This window comes from Salvia splendens, chromosome 9, assembly GCF_004379255.2.
Source record: "Salvia splendens isolate huo1 chromosome 9, SspV2, whole genome shotgun sequence".
Taxonomy (NCBI): Eukaryota; Viridiplantae; Streptophyta; class Magnoliopsida; order Lamiales; family Lamiaceae; genus Salvia; species Salvia splendens.
In genome coordinates this window covers 10,605,292-10,624,391 of record NC_056040.1, presented here as the reverse complement: position 1 = coordinate 10,624,391, position 19,100 = coordinate 10,605,292, and the positions used below count along the sequence as shown (strand labels likewise).

Below are 19,100 nucleotides of genomic sequence, written 5' to 3'. Positions count from 1 at the left end.
ACGTAATTTATTTAAAGGTGCAAATGGAATTTGAAAATAGATCCAAAAAATAAGATATATGAATCGCTACTTTTTGTTATGGAGTTATATTAATATAGGAGTACATTTTTTTTGCCTACGATAAAATCTGCAACAATCCACGCGAGAGGTATATATAGTATTATACAGTATTAGACAATATTCGTCCAAAGAACTCAATATAAAAATTACCAATAAAAAAAGTAGTGAACTAAGTTTGAATCGTAAAAAAGCGATTTTGTAAAATAAATTTCGTGCAGCATAGTCCTGTAAGCGACAAGAGCCTACACAATTATTAGGTTGCATCATATTTTAATACTAATGTATAGTAGTAAGTATGTTTATATAAACGTGTGGTAACGTGACCAAAATATTACAGAAGTCGCCGCTTAGATAGTCTCCCTCTCTCAACTACAAAGCACTAAAAAAACTGATGCTTTCATTATAAAACTCCCACTCTCTATACCAAAAAGACAGTTTGTCAAAAAGTTTTAGACTTAGCGACATAATGCAATGCAGCCTAGTTGTTACAACATAGTATTTCCATTATTTTAAAAGGGAATATTGATTCTTAAAATTAATTTAAAATATTACAATTTGTGTGTTATTTCCAAATAAACCCGAATAAGATATTCTTAGCAAAAACTTATTTTACGTAGGCAACACTGAATACACAATTAACTTATATGGAAAAGATTTCACAAACATAAATCAATAGCATGTGAACAGGTCGTGAATCAGCAAACCAACAAACAATTACTTCACCAAAATATCCATATTTTTTAGCTTCAACTTGTTAGATCTGCAGGCTGCAGCAACTACTTAAAACAAGAGATGGGGAAAAACAAATGAAATCTGAAAGTATACTGCAAAATTTTTCCATAATATATTAACACTCAGCTATAAACAGAAGCAGAGCAGAGTTATATTGCCTTACTTCAGAAGATCTTGAAGAGCAGGCCGCCATGGACGGCAAAGAAAGGGGCGAATACGAGCGATTCTACCGCCATCAGCTTGATCAAGATGTTCAGTGATGGCCCCGACGTGTCCTTCAGTGGGTCACCAACAGTGTCACCAATCACGGCTGCCTTGTGTGCATCTGATCCTTTAGGACCAAGAGTCCGGGCATGCTCCGAGGCGCCAGCCTGTTGTTGTCACCAAGGATCATTAGTATATAGCGCGCTTCATTTTGACCGCGATCAATCAAGCCGAGAAAGTAAAGAACTCGATTGATACTTTTACCTCTATGTATTTCTTGGCATTGTCCCAAGCACCACCAGTGTTGGATGCAGAAATTGCAATCTGCATCAAGCAAAACATGGAAGTTTGTACACCAATATAGATATTTTTTAGCTCGTTAATCCTTCAAATACTCGATACTGTCGCCCAACATCACCGTGTACAAATAAAATGTGCAGTGATTCACCTGAACACCGGAGACGAGAGCTCCAGCAAGAACACCGGAAAGAGTCTCAATGCCGAACAGAATCCCCACAATCAGGGGTGTGAGCATGACGAGTGCACCAGGAGGAATCATCTCCTTGAGAGATGCATCTGTGGAGATCTTGACGCATGTGGCATAGTCGGGCTTTGTGGTGCCTTCCATGATCCCTGGGATGGTGTTGAACTGCCGGCGCACTTCCTCAACCATCTTCAGAGCAGCACTGCCGACACTCTTCATCGTCATGGCCGAGAACCAGTAAGGGAGCATAGCACCCACGATTAGACCTATGAACACTTTCGGAGTTAAAACATCTACAGTAGAAATGCCAGCACGGCTCACAAATGCACCAAAGAGTGCAAGGGACACGAGAGCAGCCGAGCCGATTGCAAACCCCTGCATATAATGGCAACAATATTTTGTGAAAGTGTGTCCATGCAAACTACTGGAGCTCGGCTTCTGAGCTCGGAAATGAAGCTCGGCTTTGAGTCCGGTTGTGATCGAGTGGTGGAGCCTCGGCAGCTCCGAGAAGAGATCAAGAAATAAAGCTCGGCTTTGAGCTAGCCGAGAAAGGCAGTTCGGTTGATAACCGAGAAAGGCAGTTCGGTTGATAGCCGAGAAATGCAGTTCGGTTGCTAACCAAGAATGGCAGTTCGGTTTTAGCCGAGCAGCGGTTATAACTAACTTTGGGAAATAGAGTTAGTTGGATTTTATTTCTTGATTGCATCTTGTATAAATAGCTCGATAGAGCTCAGTAGTGAGAGACGCAGAACACAGATTACACACACAATTAGAAGAGAATTCTTGCACTAGCTAGCGTTTGCTTAGAGTGATAGATTGTGAGTGTGAAGTTCTTGTATTGAGAGTTCCATCAATAAGATTCCGGTCATCTTCTCCGTGGACGTAGGTGGATTATCACCGAACCACGTTATATCGTTTGCGTGCTTTATTTCCTCGTTCGTGCGTGTGTGAGATCGGCGGTATCACGACCCAACAAGTGGCGCCGTCTGTGGGAAGACTTCCACGATTTGCCGATTGATTGGTTTCTGGGTGAGTTCGTGTCTAGAGGTTCCGTTGTATAAGCTGATCTTGGCGATTGCCCACCGCTCGTTTTGAGAAATGTCTACAGCCAAGTTCGAGGTTGAAAAGTTCACCGGGAGAAACGATTTTGGGCTGTGGAGGCTGAAGATGAAGGCCATCTTGATGCAGCAAGGCCTATGGGATATCTTGAAGAATGAAGGTGACGCTAAAGAAGGCAAACCTGATACTGATGAAAAGGAGAAGCAAAGGCTTCAAGATATGCAGTATAAGGCTTATAGCACCCTGATCTTGAACCTCACGGACAGGGTGCTAAGGGAAGTTTCCAAGGAGGAGACGGCTGCAGGAGTATGGGGGAAACTTGAGTCATTGTACATGACCAAGTCTCTGGCGAACCGGTTACATTTGAAGCAAAGGCTTCTTGCTTTCAAGTTTTCAGATGGGAAGAGCATTTCTGAACAGCTCGAGGAGTTTGGGAAATGCATAGATGATCTTGAGAATATCGATGAGGTCATTAAAGATGAGGATAAGGCATTGATGTTGCTCAATTCCCTGCCTAAAAGTTATGAGCACTTCAAGGATGCAGTGCTTCTTGGAAGAGGAACCAAGGTCACCTATGAAGAGATTCATTCTGCATTGAAGATGAAGGAATCGCAGAAGGCTAATAACAAACAAACTGATCCAGTAGCTGAGAGTCTGCATGTGAAAAATAATCAGAATAAACGGGGTTCCAAGAAGAAGTTCCAGAAGAAGGAAGAAGGTGGAGTATGGAAGGAGAAGAGAAGCTGTCACTACTGTAAGAAACCGGGCCATTTAAAGAAGCATTGTTTTGCTTGGAAGAGGAAACAAGAGCAAGAAAAGGCTGGGAACATAGAGACTGCTGATCTGGCTCAGGATGTTGAAGATAATGAAGCTTTGAATATCCACTCAGGGGCCAAGATTGAAGAATGCTGGATCATGGATTCAGGGTGCTCCTTCCACATTTGCTCACACAAATCTTGGTTCCAAGAATTATCAGCTTGGGAAGGATCAGTGATGCTAGGAAATGATCAAGTATGCAATGTCAAGGGCATTGGGAACATCAGATTGAGGATGAAGGATGGGAGTATGAAGACTCTCACAGAAGTCAGATTCATTCCTCAAATCAAGAGAAATTTAATATCTCTTGGAATGCTAGAGTCAAAAGGGTGCAGATTCAACTCTGGTGATGGGATCCTCACAGTAACAAAAGGCACCAGAATTGTGATGGAGGCCCAGAGAAAGAACAGCCTATACTATTTGCTGGGTGAAACCGTGGTTGATGCTGTGAATCTTGCCCAGACAGAAGACCTGCATCTATGGCATGCCAGGCTTGGACATGTGGGTGAGAAAGGCATAAGAGAGCTGGCTAAACAAGGAGTGATGAAGTTAAGTGCATCAGACAGCCTAAAGAAATGTGAATCTTGCATTCTAGGAAAGGCAAAGAAGCTGCCATTTTCTGGTGGGAAACACACTTCATCAGCCCCATTTGTGTATGCCCACAGTGACTTGTGGGGGCCATCCCAAACTGAATCCATAGGTGGAGGTAAGTATTTCATCTCCATCATAGATGATTACTCAAGAAAAGTGTGGATTTACATTCTAAGAGAGAAGTCCCAAGCTTTTGAAAAATTTAGAGAATGGCATGCTAGATATGAGAATGAAAAGGGCTCAGTGCTTAAATATCTAAGGACTGATAATGGCATGGAGTTTCTGTCTGCGGAGTTTGATAGTTTCTGTAAGGTGAAAGGGATAAGAAGGCATAGGACCGTGCCAAGAAATCCTCAACAGAACGGGCTGGCAGAAAGAATGAATAGGACATTGCTAGAAAGGGTGAGGTGCATGCTATTCTACTCTGGAATGCCAAAGAGATTCTGGGCAGAGGCTGTCTCTACTGCAGCTAATCTGATCAATAAGTGTCCATCATCTGCTATATCCAATGAGACCCCAGATCAAAGATGGTATGGAAGCCTAGGTGATTACTCAGCCTTGAAGGTGTTTGGGTGTGCTGCTTATGCACACATTAAGCAGAGTAAATTGGAGCCAAGGGCAAAGAAATGTGTGTTGTTGGGATACCAAGATGGGGTAAAAGGATACAGATTGTGGAATTTGGATAGAGAAGGCAGAAATATCATTGTGAGCAGAGATGTGACATTCAATGAAGAGGAGATGCCATTTAAAGATGATGGGAAGCCCTCTGGTGGTGGCAGTAGCTCTGAAATGCAAAACCTTGAGTTTGGTGGAGAATCTGCTGGAACAGACACTGATGAGGATGTTGTGATCACAGGAAATCAAGAAGAAGGTGGAGCAACTAGCTCTCAACATACTCAGAACACAGGTGAGCAGGAGTCACCAGTGCAGCAAGCTGCTGCAGCTCAAGGGGCCAGAAGAAATCCAAGAAGAAATGCAGGCCTACCTAGCAGATTCTCAGATTATGACATGAGCTTCTTTGCTCTATGTGTAGCAGAAGTACTCATGTTTTCAGAACCCTCAACCTGTGAAGAAGCCATGAGTTGCAAGGAAAGTCAGAAATGGATCAAGGCCATGGAAGAAGAAATAGAGTCCTTGCTGAAAAATGGGACTTGGATTTTGGTGACTGATCCAGGGACTCAGAAGCTGATCAGTTGCAAATGGCTGTTTAAGAAGAAAGTAGAGGTGGGGGAAGTTGAAAGCATACGGTTTAAGGCAAGGCTGGTTGCTAGAGGATTCACACAAGTAGAGGGTATTGACTACACAGAGGTGTTCTCTCCAGTGGTGAAGCACACTTCCATTCGGATCTTATTGGCCATGACTGCTCATTTCAACTGGGAGCTGCATCAACTTGATGTGAAGACAGCATTTTTGCATGGAGATCTAGAGGAAACGATCTATATGATGCAGCCTAAGGGTTTTGAGAAGCCGGGAGAAGAAAAGAAAGTTTGCTTGTTAAAGAAAAGCCTATATGGGCTCAAGCAAAGCAGCCGGCAGTGGAACAAGAAGTTTCATGAGCAGATGGAATTGATGGCATTTGAGAGATCCAGTTTTGATAGCTGCGTGTATGTCAAGAGAAGTGGAAATCTAATACTGGCCTATCTACTGCTGTATGTGGATGATATTCTGCTGGCAGGATCAAGCAAGAGTGAGCTGCTGTCTGTCAAGGAGGAGTTGAAGCAGAGATTTGATATGAAAGATCTTGGGGAAGCCAAGAGAATCTTGGGTATGGATATTGTCAGGAACAGAAAGAAGAAAGAACTGAAATTGGTTCAGGCTGATTATATCAGAAAGGTGGTAGAAAAATACCAGGTAAGGAGTGAAAAGTCAGTATCCACTCCATTGGCTAGCTGCTTCAAACTCAGTAAAGAACAGATGCCAAAGACAGCTGAAGATAGAGAAGAGATGAGCAGGATACCCTATGCAAATATAGTGGGAAGTGTGATGTACTTGATGATATGTACAAGGCCGGATGTGGCTCATGCCATAAGCGTTGCAAGCAGATATATGGCTGATCCAGGTAGGGATCACTGGGCAGCACTAAAGTGGATTCTGAAATACCTGAAAGGGTCTGTCATGGTTGGCTTGAAGTTTGGTGGTGGAGTTTGGTCTGAGGAGAGGGAAGTCCTAGAAGGATTCTGTGACTCGGATTATGCGGCTAACTTAGACAACAGAAAGTCTCAGAGTGGTTACATCTTCACACTATATGGCACAGCAATCAGCTGGAAATCAAATTTGCAGTCTGTGGTTGCACTGTCCACAACCGAAGCTGAGTATATTTCTCTGACTGAGGCTGCAAAGGAAGGAAAATGGTTGCAAGGAATCTTGGAAGATTTAGGAATGAAGCTGGGAGCAGTGAAGATTAACTGTGACAGCAACTCGGCTATATGTTTAGCAAAACATCAAATGTTCCATGAGAGGTCGAAGCATATAGATGTGAGGAGACACTTCATCAGAGATGAGATTCAAAGTGGAAAGATCAATGTGGTGAAAGTTCCTACCGAAGAAAATGCATCAGACATGTTGACAAAATCTCTGCCAACTTCGAAATTCAAACATTGTTTGAAGTTGGTTGAGATTGTGGAGTGTTGAAGCTTGTAACAAGGATTGAGAAGGGAATCCAGATATTGATGGAGTTTTGCAAGGACAAGGTGGAGATTTGTGAAAGTGTGTCCATGCAAACTACTGGAGCTCGGCTTCTGAGCTCGGAAATGAAGCTCGGCTTTGAGTCCGGTTGTGATCGAGTGGTGGAGCCTCGGCAGCTCCGAGAAGAGATCAAGAAATAAAGCTCGGCTTTGAGCTAGCCGAGAAAGGCAGTTCGGTTGATAACCGAGAAAGGCAGTTCGGTTGATAGCCGAGAAATGCAGTTCGGTTGCTAACCAAGAATGGCAGTTCGGTTTTAGCCGAGCAGCGGTTATAACTAACTTTGGGAAATAGAGTTAGTTGGATTTTATTTCTTGATTGCATCTTGTATAAATAGCTCGATAGAGCTCAGTAGTGAGAGACGCAGAACACAGATTACACACACAATTAGAAGAGAATTCTTGCACTAGCTAGCGTTTGCTTAGAGTGATAGATTGTGAGTGTGAAGTTCTTGTATTGAGAGTTCCATCAATAAGATTCCGGTCATCTTCTCCGTGGACGTAGGTGGATTATCACCGAACCACGTTATATCGTTTGCGTGCTTTATTTCCTCGTTCGTGCGTGTGTGAGATCGGCGGTATCACGACCCAACATATTTTGTGACAACACTGAAAGTTACTGCAGACTCTTCTAGTAACATGGCTTCAAATACAAGATCCAATGATCATTAAGCATACTTTTCTAGAGTAAAGATTGAAAGATCTGAAGAAACGAGAAAGATTACCTTTCCGATCGCTGCTGTGGTGTTCCCTGCAGCGTCAAGGGCATCAGTCCTCTCTCGGATACTGTGGCTCATGCCGGCCATCTCTGCAATACCCCCAGCATTGTCACTGATGGGTCCATATGCATCGATCGCCAAGCCAGTTGCAATTGTACTCAACAACCCGAGGGCAGCTACAGCAATACCATACATTGCGGCAAAGCTAAAACTAACAAAAATGCTAATTGCGATGGCAAAGATTGGAATGATAACTGATTTGTATCCTAGAGCAAGTCCAAAAATGACATTGGTTGCTGCTCCAGTACGGCATGAATCAGCAACATCTTGTACAGGGCTGGACACAGTAAGAACTTAATTAAATTCGAACATGTTTAAATTAATTCAAGATTTTCTGGATGTGTCCAAAAAGTTACCTGTAAGCATTGCTTGTATAGTACTCTGTAACAAATCCGATAATGAGGCCAGCCCACAAACCAACAGCCACACACAGGAACAGTTGCCTGCGAGCACAAAATCATAGGTTTTGTAAGAAAAGAGCAAGAAATGGCATCTGGTATTACACTAAACATGGAAACAGTACTAGAGTGATGAGGAAACTCACCAGTTCTTAACTACTTTTTGTTCCCCGAAATTAAATATCGTGAAGGAAGAGGGTAGGGCAATCCAGCTAACAATAGCAATTCCCAGAGTCATAAATATGGTTGAGATAATGAGTTGCTTCTTCAGTGCTGGCTCAATTTCTTTCACAACCTTGACCTCAAAGAAATCAGTTGCAAACAATGTGGTCAGCAGGCAAACAAGGATTCCGATAGAGCTGATTAGCAGAGGATATAGAATAGCAGTCAAGTCATGGTTGATCCCGAAAGATGAGATGGATGCAACAACAAGGGCCGCACAGGAAGACTCTGCGTACGAACCAAAGAGATCTGAACCCATACCAGCAATATCCCCAACATTATCACCCACATTATCAGCAATTACCTGCAACACTTTCCATAAATAAGTCGTCGTTGAAAATTCTATTCAAGCATTTTAAGTGTTTCCATAGCCATACCGCAGGGTTCCTCGGGTCATCCTCTGGGATGTTCTGTTCCACTTTCCCCACAAGATCAGCTCCTACATCAGCAGCTTTCGTGTAGATACCTCCACCAACCCTACCGAACAGAGCCATTGAAGATCCGCCAAGCCCGTAGCCAGTTATTGACTCGAACAGGCCTTGCCAGTCATCACCGTAGTATAACTTGAAAAGGTTGATGGCAATGTACAAAACAAGAAGACCATTTGCTGCAAGGAGAAAACCCATGACTGCGCCAGATCTAAAGGCAATGATGAACGCCTTTCCGACACCCTTCCTAGCTTCCAAAGTTGTTCTGGCATTTGCATAGGTTGCAATCTTCATTCCAAGAAAGCCAGAAACCACAGATGTAATAGCACCGAGGAGGAAAGATATGGTACTAAAAACTGCTGTGGCGAGTGCAGGCTTGCACACTTTGGTCTTGTCATATGTACAAGGTTGGCTATCCGTGCTGAATCCTTCCACGGAACCGAGGAAAAGGAAGATCAATATGGCAAAAGCAATCATGAATATACCAACATACTGGTACTCCGTTACAAGAAATGATGTTGCACCTGTATCATTAGAATTGGCTTATCAGCATAATTATCAACACTGGAAAATATAAACTGGTTTTTTTGAGAGGAACACTTTAGTGCATCCACCCAAATTAAATTCTAACTTGTGCTTAATAAGCCCTAACTACATATTGATCCAATGCCTTCTCCCAATTAACATTTCGAATCACACTATCAGAATCAGTGTAGTCCCAAGTTCCAACGATTCTCGGTTCAAATTAGCACAAGTTATTATTCAACACAATGTTAGTAAATATTATTAGTAAGTAGCAAACACATAATGCAAATTAGGTAAGTTTTCATATACACGAATGTTCATCAATATATACACACACAAAAGATTCAAGATTGAAGTCAGATCCATAATATAGTAAGTGTTAGTATGCCTTGAATTTGTTTCCTAATTGGGATAGGATTATGTTTCCTAATTAGGATAGGATCTCATGTGTGCCTATTTATATGTGAGTAGAGCACATAATTCTGTAATCGTGATCTTAGATCTGAAATCTGTAACTGCAGTCATAATACAATTTGTTCTCCGTTTTTGCCTGTGGATGTAGCCAATTGGCGAACCACGTAAATTCTGTGTCTCTTTACGTTCTTTCGTTTTTCGATTACGTTATTATTAGTTCGATTCTGATGATTGAATATCTTTGTTCTCGTATCTGTAAGTGCAAATAACTGAAACACTGTCCATTAATACTCATTTAATTTGATTATACAATCTCAACTCCTCACATACATGTATCCAATTCTTGCTGGAACAATAATGGTAAAAATGGATCCGAGATACAAGAATGCAAATTTAGCCTAGAGAGATATGCTATATTAGATATTTTTTCTAGGAAAAGATTTGTTTTTCTTGAAAAGCCACATCTTAAATTATTAACAAGGAAAAAGTAATTCCATAAAGATGAGTAACACGACAAAAACGACCCCGACAAAGTTAGAAAGTGAAATGGAAATTTTGCAGAAGTATATAAATGCCGAGTTGAGCAATAACTGAACGGTGGAGAATTTAACCTTGTTTGAGTTCAACTAACACGTTTACATAATAAAAGCAGACACAAATTTTGGCCATGCCACACGTGTCAATAAAGAAAGCATTATATACAGTGATAACTATTATGAACAAATAAATAGGGGGAAAACCGGAAAAGAGAAGATGATAACTTTGACAAAAAGGACCACGACCACATTCTCCATCAAAACGAACCCTACTCTACGAAAGACACACAGTTTAATATTACGGCGTCAGAGGAAACCGACAGATAAAGTAATTAATTACAGACAACACTGGATTTCACTGTCTGAAAGGGAATTTGAAGACGAGAAATCTCGTCGAAATCAACTCACTCGAAGCAATTGAATTAAAATCGAAAAACCACGTAGCAATTCCGAAATAAGGCTCTTAATTTGCAAAATTGAATGCGAGTCGAATATCAATTAGTTACCTTCGGAAATGGCGGCCTGGATGTCGGCGCACTTGCGGACGACGGAGTGATCGGCGACGCCATCCTCTTCCTCGACGAGCGGATCGGTGATTCCATTTTTGGAGGCGGCGGCGGTGGAGAGCTTGACCTTGGAGACAAGCAGCCACTGCAGGGCGGCGAAGGCTATGCCGATGAGGGCGCAGATTGGGATGACAATCTCGGTTCCGAGATCCGAGAGCAGCGTAGCCCCGCCCATTGCTTCACAACAAGAACAAATCGTGATCACAATCAATATAGCTGCGCCAAAAAATTTGGGAGGTGCAGTATTTACTGTGTGTGATTTAAGGTTAGCACCTATTTATATAACAGGACTTCTCTGTGGTTTTGGGTAAATGTGGAAATGATTTACATTATTGTGATAAAAGAGTGATTAAATTTATTAAAGTATTTTGTAAGTGTATAAAGTTTAAATTGAAATTTTTATTCCATACGGCAAACAAAATGTGACAAAACGTCCCCGTTTCGAAAAGATGAATTTGACATAAGTTAAAATATTAGGCGTTGTAATGTTGCATGCATATGCAGAAATCAAAATCGATGTGAAGTCTAGATCAAATGTATATTGTGTGCATGATGTAGTATTCCATGCACCTATTTACATTCTAATATACTACATACTGCAAGTCTTTTAATGTTTCGCATAATTTATCAAGTCTAATAAATACTGCTATTGGACGAAAATAACAGTTTAAGGAGAACTCAAGAGTTAATTACCACTTACTGGTTACTACTAAAGAGTAATAGCTTTTCGTCTTCTAACATAAGAGTGTATATATCAATGAAATGTTAATTATCACATACGTATGATTAGAAAGTTGGAAGAGAATGCGAATGTATGTGAAAATTGATTAAATTGAACAAGTAAAGGGGTGTTCGGTTTGCAAGATTGTATCCGGGATCAAATTTGTAGTGTGTTTGGTTAATGAGATTCAACCCCACAACTCAATCCTAGATGGATAATCATGAGATAATTAGTCATAGCTAACCACATATGACTAAAATAATCACACAACTCAATCCTAAATTGTATCTTGATATTATTTTATCTTGGAAACCGAAGACCACCTAAATTGACAAATATTATCGTGAACTAAGGTGGGATGTCAATTGCTACTGATAATGTACTTTAATTTAAAAACGACGTGGAAATTAATTGAGTAAAGGAAAAAGTAAGCCTAAACTCAATAACTACTAGTACTAGTATTTTTCTTCAAAATAAATTGATGAGACAGTATATGTGAGATAAGGAGCGAGTTGGTTTAACTAAATTAGAGCCAAAAATATAATATAGGCTCTAGAACATACGTGAAGGTAATGATTTCTTAAAATACGTCGAAGTCTCATGGAGTTAAATAAGCCTCTTTTTTGGAGATAAATGTTTATTGAACGAAAGATATTTAATCATTTTTAGATAATTATGTTTATAAAATAAAAAAATAAAGTTAAATACTAATGTTATCGTGTACTCCACAACTTAATTTTGGAGAGAAAAAAAAACGATTTTCTCCTTACACTCACGACTCTAGTATTGTAGTGAAATTTTATGATAAAACTGACATACATTGGAAATATTATTATTAAATTGATTAGTGAAGTTTAGTATACTATATATTTAATAAATTGCTATAAATTTTTTGATAATAATAAACTCTATATTATTATAAAAAACTTTTAACTATGAAAATTGAATGTTTTATGGAGTATGACTATTGGATCACCAAAATCAATGGTAAAAGCTTACTCTTTTAGTTCTGATATTCCTTGCAGCAAAAAGTAGGGATGTCAATTTAGCCCGCAACCCGTGGGCTGACCCGAATAGCCCGCCAAATTTATAGGGTTAGGGCTGAAAATTTCCAGCCCGATAAAATTACAGCCCGATTAGCCCGCACCCGATTAGCCCGCAACCCGTTAGGGCCAGACCCGAAAACCCGATGGGCTGGCCCGGAAACCCGATAAAATTTATATTGTTCTATTTGTTTGACTCTAATTTGACACTTCATTGATTATTTTATAATACAGATTACTGAAAAAATTACTTTCCATTTTATATATTAAATATATAAATTATATATTAAGTTTTTATTAATATAATAATAGATAAATGAATTAGAAACTTCAAATTCACTAAAAAAATATATTTAAATTTCTAAACATGCTTTAAAATTTCTTGATGTTTATGTTTTATGTGGCATAAATCTCAAATATTAGTATTTGATCATGTTAATATTTGAGTTTACGCATATATCTCAAATTTATCATAATTAAATATTTTACATTTTATAAATATAACTAATTTTCACCATTATTTATTGGATTGATCGCATGTTAATTTTATCGGTAGCAACCCGATTAACCCGATGGGCTAGCCCGAAACCCGAGCTTTTAGGGTTAGGGCTGAACTTTTATAACCCGAAAAAATAACAACCCGATTAGCCCGCACCCGATTGACCCGCAACCCGAATAGGGTTGGCCCGAAACCCGGTGGGCTGGCCCGATTGACATCCCTAGCAAAAAGGGCGATTCTGTCGCCTTGGCGGCCTCCACACTTCGACCCGACATCATGTGAGGTGGTTAAATCAGGGTACGCAATAACCCGTTAAGGGGGAGGCCTTAACCCACTGACTGCCTGAAGCCCATTTCTCAAGGCCTCACACTTGTGCCTGAGAGATGGAAGCAACTACACGACAACAGTGAAATTTGAACCCAAGCTCATTGCAGCAAGATCTCCCTCTCCGTTGCCAACTGCACTACGCCCCTGCGGGCAAAAAACTGTGTTTGGGTAAAATTTTTATAGCTCATTGCAGCAAGATCTCCCCCTCCGTTGCCAACTGCGCTACGCCCCTGCGGGCAAAAACTGTGTTTGGGTAAAATTTTTATAGTGACTGGTTCCACTGCATGCGGCCCCATACTCCAAAACCCTCCTTTCAGCCTAGACCACTGACAATTGACTGAGTGAGTCAAGACTGACCTCCTCTGAATAAAGTGGAAATAAATTTCCACTATTTTTGTTGCTGAGAGGGGTCGGCCTGGACCCCGCTTGCTTTTTTGAAGGAAACTCAGTTCCACTGACAATTGACTGAGTGAGTCAAGACTCACCTCATCTGAATAAAGTGCAAATAAATTTCCACTATGTTGCTGAGAGGGGTCGAACTCGAGACCTCTGTCAAAGATGTCTAAGCTTATTGCCACTAGGACAAAGGCTCCAGACATAAAACTGTGTTGGGTAAACTTTTTATAGTGACTGGTTCCACCACATGCGGCCCCATACTCCAAAAACCCCCCTCCGGCCTGGACCTACGAATTGGTTATCGCTTGCCCTTACACATATGAGGAGTTTTTTGGAGGAAATTCAGTTCCACAGACAATTGACCGAGCGAGTCAAGTCCCCCCTCCACTTAACCTAGTGGAAATAAATTTTCACTATTTTTGTTACTCAGGGGTCAAACTTGAGACATGTGTCAAAGAATATGTCTAAGCTCATTACTGCTAGAACAAAGGCTCTGGACCCGATATTCCTAGTATAAATAATTTGTGGAGTAGAATATATCGACTCCTTAAAGTATACTACTACAAGATTCTTTTTTAATAATTTTTTAAAATGCTTTATGAGCATAAAAATAGAAATGAAACTGATAAGTTGATTATTAATTTGACCATAGAAATATCAGAGGTTAGCAACATAAAGAAGAGCAATGAAAAGAAATCCCCAAATTACCGTATCCTCTCTCTCTCGTTTTTCCCTTTGCTAGATTTTGTTGATTGGCATCTCCGCTTCTCGCTGCTCTATCTTCGCGGCACCTTTCACCCCCATTTTCCCTTAAACCATCAATCACCCCAAAACCTCTACCTTTTCTGCCTCCCAATCTTTGCTCACATTTATTTATTACTACTACTATATTGCTACTATTGTTTTTGGAAATTGCATTGCATAATGGGGAAAAGAAAAAGAAGGGCTGATAAAAATAAAGCACCGGCACATCCAGGTAAATGCTTTTCAGGCCCGATTTCAAGTGCAAAATTCCATCTTTTTCGTTTTCGATGTTGGAATTTGCATGATCAATGATCGATGTTTTGGGTTCTATTTGTTTATATAATCGGATGATCATCTTCCGCTCTTAGCCTTTGAAGTTGATTTTGTGATTAAGAAATGAAATAATCCGCCATTTTCTTGTCCCTTTTTTCCCGGGAACAGTTTTGACTTGTTGATTTTAGTTGTTTAGTGATAGCGGTAGGTTTTAATCGACGCCATTGATGCATGAGATGATGCCACGCTTCCTTTTTATGTTTTCACCCAATTTGACTTTATGTAGTTGAGTCGCGTGTGTGATTAGGCTGGCTGATTGGCTTTTTTACAAGTTTTGGCTTCGCGTTTTTTAGTATGTGTTGTAGCATTAAGTTTTTTGTTAATAGTCATTGAGACAATTTAGGACTTTGCTGTATTACTCTTAAAGATGATAGAATATTTTTGTGAAACTGAAATGTAGAGACGATGCTTTTGGGGATATGATTCAGTAGGAGCAGTTCATGGGGCAGATTAGAGTCGAACAGGAAGAAGAGATCTCTTCTCTTATGTGTTGTTAACTTTGATGACTCCCAAGTTTGCCCTTTTGATTTCTTCCTTTAAATAATACCAATGCACTTCGGGGTGCTGGTGCAAATTGAACGTATAGCATTGTATAAGTGTCAGTTATATGCGTCATGAATGGACTGATAAAATTTAGAGTGGGTGATTATTTATAGCCTTTTTACTAATTGCTACTAGTGGTAATCTATAAGTCTCTACTGTCTTAGCTGATATGCACGCTTTTGTTATAAAGACCAGGCATATTTGGGCACCCCCATTGTGTGAGTTATAATTTGAATGTGAACTATGGAATTAGGGTATACTTGACTTTAGTTTCCATGAACTTATGTTTATCCCATCAGTTGATTACTAGATTATCAGCTTCCCATATCCAATTTATTAAAGTTTCGTCTATTTTTATTCTGGACATAAGATCACCAATATCTACTTTTCACCCTGAACTTAGATGAGTGATTTTAAATTTTGAGAGTGTCCCATCCATGACTTGAATATCCTTGTTTTCCCACAAATATCATACATCCATATAGCCCTTTCTGATCTTTTACCTAACAATTTACATGGCTTTAGATTTTAAGTTTGATTTTACTTGAGAGGTTTTATATATTGCATCTTTAGCATTCCATCTACTTAACCATGAACCATGAAATTTGAAGTAGAGACTTCTCGTTGCTTGCTATATCATTTTTGGTTAATCGGTATCCTAGAATTGGAAAGCCCGGCATACCACATTTGGCATGACATAATGTGGATGAAGATGACTGCCAATTTGCTTTTGAAATTCCAATATCTTTAAGCCTGGTATAATCATGTGTGCATTATAACAGGCATGGTACATGTCAGAACTTAGCTGTGGCCTCTGTGAAACCAGCTTTCTACAAACTTAGCTATGGTCGTTTTGAGTTGATTTTGATCCAGATTTTGTTCGCAAAACCTGTATCTAAGTTCTATTTCCAGATTTTCTTGTTGATGATGATCCAGAATTTTGTCAATAGTCATCTTCATTTGTATTTGTTTTCCACGCTTCCTGGGAAAGAACAAATTTTGTTGCTAGGAAGTTGCAATTTTCATTGTTCCGCATGCAGTAGGTGGTTATCTAGAAGCTTGTGTCATTTTATCTTGTTCTGCCTTTCAATCACCTCCATTTTATGCTGTCACTGGCATATAGAATTTGTGGTTTCCAATGACATTAAGTTTTTTTGATTAAAGAGTCACTGACTATCAGCTGGCAATTTCAGACATCATACCACATGCATCTCAAGGGGATCTTCAGTCCAAACAGGTTAGTCCATCATTGTCAGTTTTGGCTTACCCCTCCCCCCCTCTCTCATTTTTGCATTTACAATTTTAAAATGATGTACCAGAGACCTTTTGACCAAGTTGAAAGCAGTGCATCACAGGAGCTATTAATGGATGCTCCGGGTAGTTCTCTTAAGAGATCACCAGGTCATGAATCACCTCATCATCAAAATCATGGCTCCAGCCATAGAATATTGCTGAGGCATTCTCGCCATCCCTTTGGTCGCCATTATTCTAGACGAAGCTCTAGTAACTATTCCGATGCATCTCCTTCTAATTGGAAAGGTTCTCCTGTCTATGATGCTAAGCTGTCCTTCAAACCAGAAAGTAAAGATCTCTCGGCCTTCCAGTATAGAGGTATAACATATTACTCATCTACAAATCTGATTTCTGGAGTTAATCTGAAGTCTGAACTGTCATGTATCGAAATATTAGATAAGTAGCCTTCAAAGTTGTTCTTGCAGTTTTTGGTCTCACCTGATACATGTCTCCTAATTTTTACATGTTGAATTTCAGGGGGCGGGATATTTCAAAAACCTGAGAGGATAAGGTCAAATTCATTCGGTGAGAATTCAATATCTGGAGATGTAAGGAAGATGGAATGCAGGATATGCCAGAAGCGTCTAAGGAAACACCCCTTCATTTTTGAGAATTCTCCATCTACGAATCTCTCTGTTGTGGCAGTTCTAGTTTGCGGCCATGTCTATCACGCAGAGTGCCTGGAGCAGAAGACAAGCCACGGAGATAGCCAGGACCCGCCATGTCCGCTGTGTGTAAGTCAGACATCATCTGTTGTCTAAATAGAATAGAGTTGTGCTAAAGGTATTATGATTTGATGCATAGGAAACCAGCCTCTGAGATTCGAATTCGGGTGGGCCTAATATAGTTAACAGACTATATGTATATTAGTCACTTTTTATCAGGTCCCTCTAGTGCTAATGCAACATGGGTTTGCAACCTTTCAATATAGTCTCTACAAAGTCGTGATCTTTAGTTTTTGGGTACGGCTTTATGTTGTCTATGAATCTGATGGAAGTAGATATGTAATGATCAGCTGTAATTTGCTGTTACTTTTTATCAGTGTAATGCTGTGTGAAAATGAGAGAAATTACATGTTTCTATCGTTTTCCATAAAAATGATAGTATTTCAAATATGTCCTCAACCTTCTCGCCAACAAATTCAATTCAAGACCAACGTCACCTACATTTTATTGTATTAAATTAAATTAAAGCCTCCTTACCTTCTAAGTTTAATGCTGCGTATTTTTTTCATATGGAGTATACAGTATTAATTTCTCATTTTTCTGCAAGGGGAAAATTTGTCATCATTGAACTTTTCTACCTATAGGATATCTACCAATCATAAGTCTTTGTCAGAATCATTAAATTAGAAACTAATAGTAGTAACAATTATTTATAGACCCACCATCAACATTGCAAAACCGCTTGGTATATTTTATTTCTCATTTTTCTGCAAGGGGAAAATTTCATTTCTCATTTTTTTAGCAAACATTTGATTTAATTTAGGTGAGCGTAATGTGCTAGTGTTGTTTAACGTTACTTACGGTCGATTACTTCCTTACGTCATAACTTGTTTTACAGGTATATAACTCTATATTGATCATTCACTTCATCTTCAATTATCGTAGCCACAATTTCCTTGCAAGTTGCACACCTAAATATTCATCTATCGTCAATTCACAATCCAATATGCAATCGAATTTGCACTTGCTTTTGTACCAATAAATATTGATACTATCTAGCCATCAATATCTAAGAGCATCTCCAATGGCGGACGTCCGGTCGGACATCCGGTCGGACGTCGCGACGGGCGACCGGGACGTCCGCCATTGTGGCGTTTAGGGTCGGATACGGACGTCCCGTGAGGACGTCGGGTGTCCTCGGACGTCCCGGCGACGGGCGGGCGGACGTCCGCCATTGTGGCGTCCAGTCGGACGTCCGGTCGGACGTCCCGTTTTTTAATTTTTTTTTAAAACTCTATATATACGGCTCGTTGAATTTTATTTCATTCGCACCACTTGTGTTAACAAGTTTCTCTCTCTACATCTCTAATTTCAAGTATATCTAGAATGTCTAGTGAAAGTGATAGCGAGAATGAGTTGGAGGTCGCTGTTGAAGGTGCGATAGAGAGGCTGCTACAACAGAGGTTGCAGCGGCAGCAGCAGGCGGCGGTACCTCGGCCGATCCATCGTCGAACTCAAGTACCCCGTGACCACATTGCTGCACATATTCGGTTGTATGCGGACTACTTCGCTCCGCAACCGCGTTTTGGGGAAGCCTTATTCCGGCGACGCTTTAGGATGCATCGTCCGCTGTTTCTGCACATCGTGGGTGCTTTAGAGAGAAGATACCTGTATTTTAGGATCAGAGAGGATGCAGCTGGCAAACCCGGACTCACGCCCTTGCAGAAGTGCACTGTCGCAATCAGACAACTAGCGTATGGAGGCGCGGCCGACATGTTCGACGAGTACCTCCACATTGGCGAGTCGACAGCCGTCGAGTGTCTTCAAAGCCAACATTGAGTCGACAGCCGACGAGTACCTCCACATTGACGGGAAGAACTGCCCCGCCGCCTGGAAGGGGATGTACACTACCGGCTTCAAAGCCAAGCATCCCACGATGATCCTTGAAGCTGTAGCTGACTACCGGCTGTGGATATGGCATGCTTATTTTGGAGTCGCCGGGTCCAACAACGACATCAACGTTCTCCAGTCGTCGCCCCTG

At 40.5% G+C, this 19,100-nt stretch overlaps 2 protein-coding genes across 5 annotated transcripts; one reads left to right on the top strand and one right to left on the bottom strand.

The window, feature by feature from the left end:
* Positions 1-751: 751 nt before the first annotated feature.
* On the bottom strand, positions 752-10,814 carry LOC121749585 (pyrophosphate-energized vacuolar membrane proton pump-like). Of its 2 annotated transcripts, XM_042144156.1 has the most exons (8): positions 10,436-10,814; positions 8,404-8,978; positions 7,951-8,330; positions 7,763-7,849; positions 7,353-7,683; positions 1,445-1,855; positions 1,261-1,320; positions 752-1,163 (listed from the first exon to the last, which is right to left on the bottom strand). In XM_042144156.1, the coding sequence occupies exons 1-8, from the start codon at positions 10,668-10,670 to the stop codon at positions 957-959; spliced, it is 2,286 nt and encodes a 761-aa protein (XP_042000090.1). In that variant the 5' UTR covers positions 10,671-10,814; the 3' UTR covers positions 752-956. The 2 variants fall into 2 exon arrangements, with proteins under 2 accessions (XP_042000090.1, XP_042000091.1); XM_042144157.1 differs by lacking the exon at positions 1,445-1,855.
* Positions 10,815-14,144: 3,330 nt separating this feature from the next.
* On the top strand, positions 14,145-17,518 carry LOC121749714. Of its 3 annotated transcripts, none has more exons than XM_042144313.1 (4): positions 14,145-14,457; positions 16,295-16,338; positions 16,457-16,712; positions 16,872-17,518. In XM_042144313.1, the coding sequence occupies exons 1-4, from the start codon at positions 14,406-14,408 to the stop codon at positions 17,153-17,155; spliced, it is 636 nt and encodes a 211-aa protein (XP_042000247.1). In that variant the 5' UTR covers positions 14,145-14,405; the 3' UTR covers positions 17,156-17,518. The 3 variants fall into 3 exon arrangements, with proteins under 3 accessions (XP_042000247.1, XP_042000248.1, XP_042000246.1); XM_042144314.1 differs by having other exon boundaries at positions 16,447-16,712; XM_042144312.1 differs by having other exon boundaries at positions 16,421-16,712.
* The last annotated feature ends 1,582 nt before the right edge of the window (positions 17,519-19,100 follow it).

What these genes read in the sequence shown, in the direction of transcription:
- LOC121749714 (XM_042144312.1), top strand. Translation starts at nt 14,406, where the DNA reads ATGGGGAAAAGAAAAAGAAGGGCTGATAAAAATAAAGCACCGGCACAT. An exon ending in GGGATCTTCAGTCCAAACAG is followed by an intron (nt 16,339 to 16,420) that starts GTTAGTCCATCA and finishes ATGATGTACCAG; the next exon opens with AGACCTTTTGACCAAGTTGA. An exon ending in CTCGGCCTTCCAGTATAGAG is followed by an intron (nt 16,713 to 16,871) that starts GTATAACATATT and finishes GTTGAATTTCAG; the next exon opens with GGGGCGGGATATTTCAAAAA.
- LOC121749585 (XM_042144156.1), bottom strand. Translation starts at nt 10,670, where the DNA reads ATGGGCGGGGCTACGCTGCTCTCGGATCTCGGAACCGAGATTGTCATC. An exon ending in CCAGGCCGCCATTTCCGAAG is followed by an intron (nt 8,979 to 10,435) that starts GTAACTAATTGA and finishes CTAATGATACAG; the next exon opens with GTGCAACATCATTTCTTGTA. An exon ending in CAAAAAGTAGTTAAGAACTG is followed by an intron (nt 7,850 to 7,950) that starts GTGAGTTTCCTC and finishes TTGTGCTCGCAG; the next exon opens with GCAACTGTTCCTGTGTGTGG.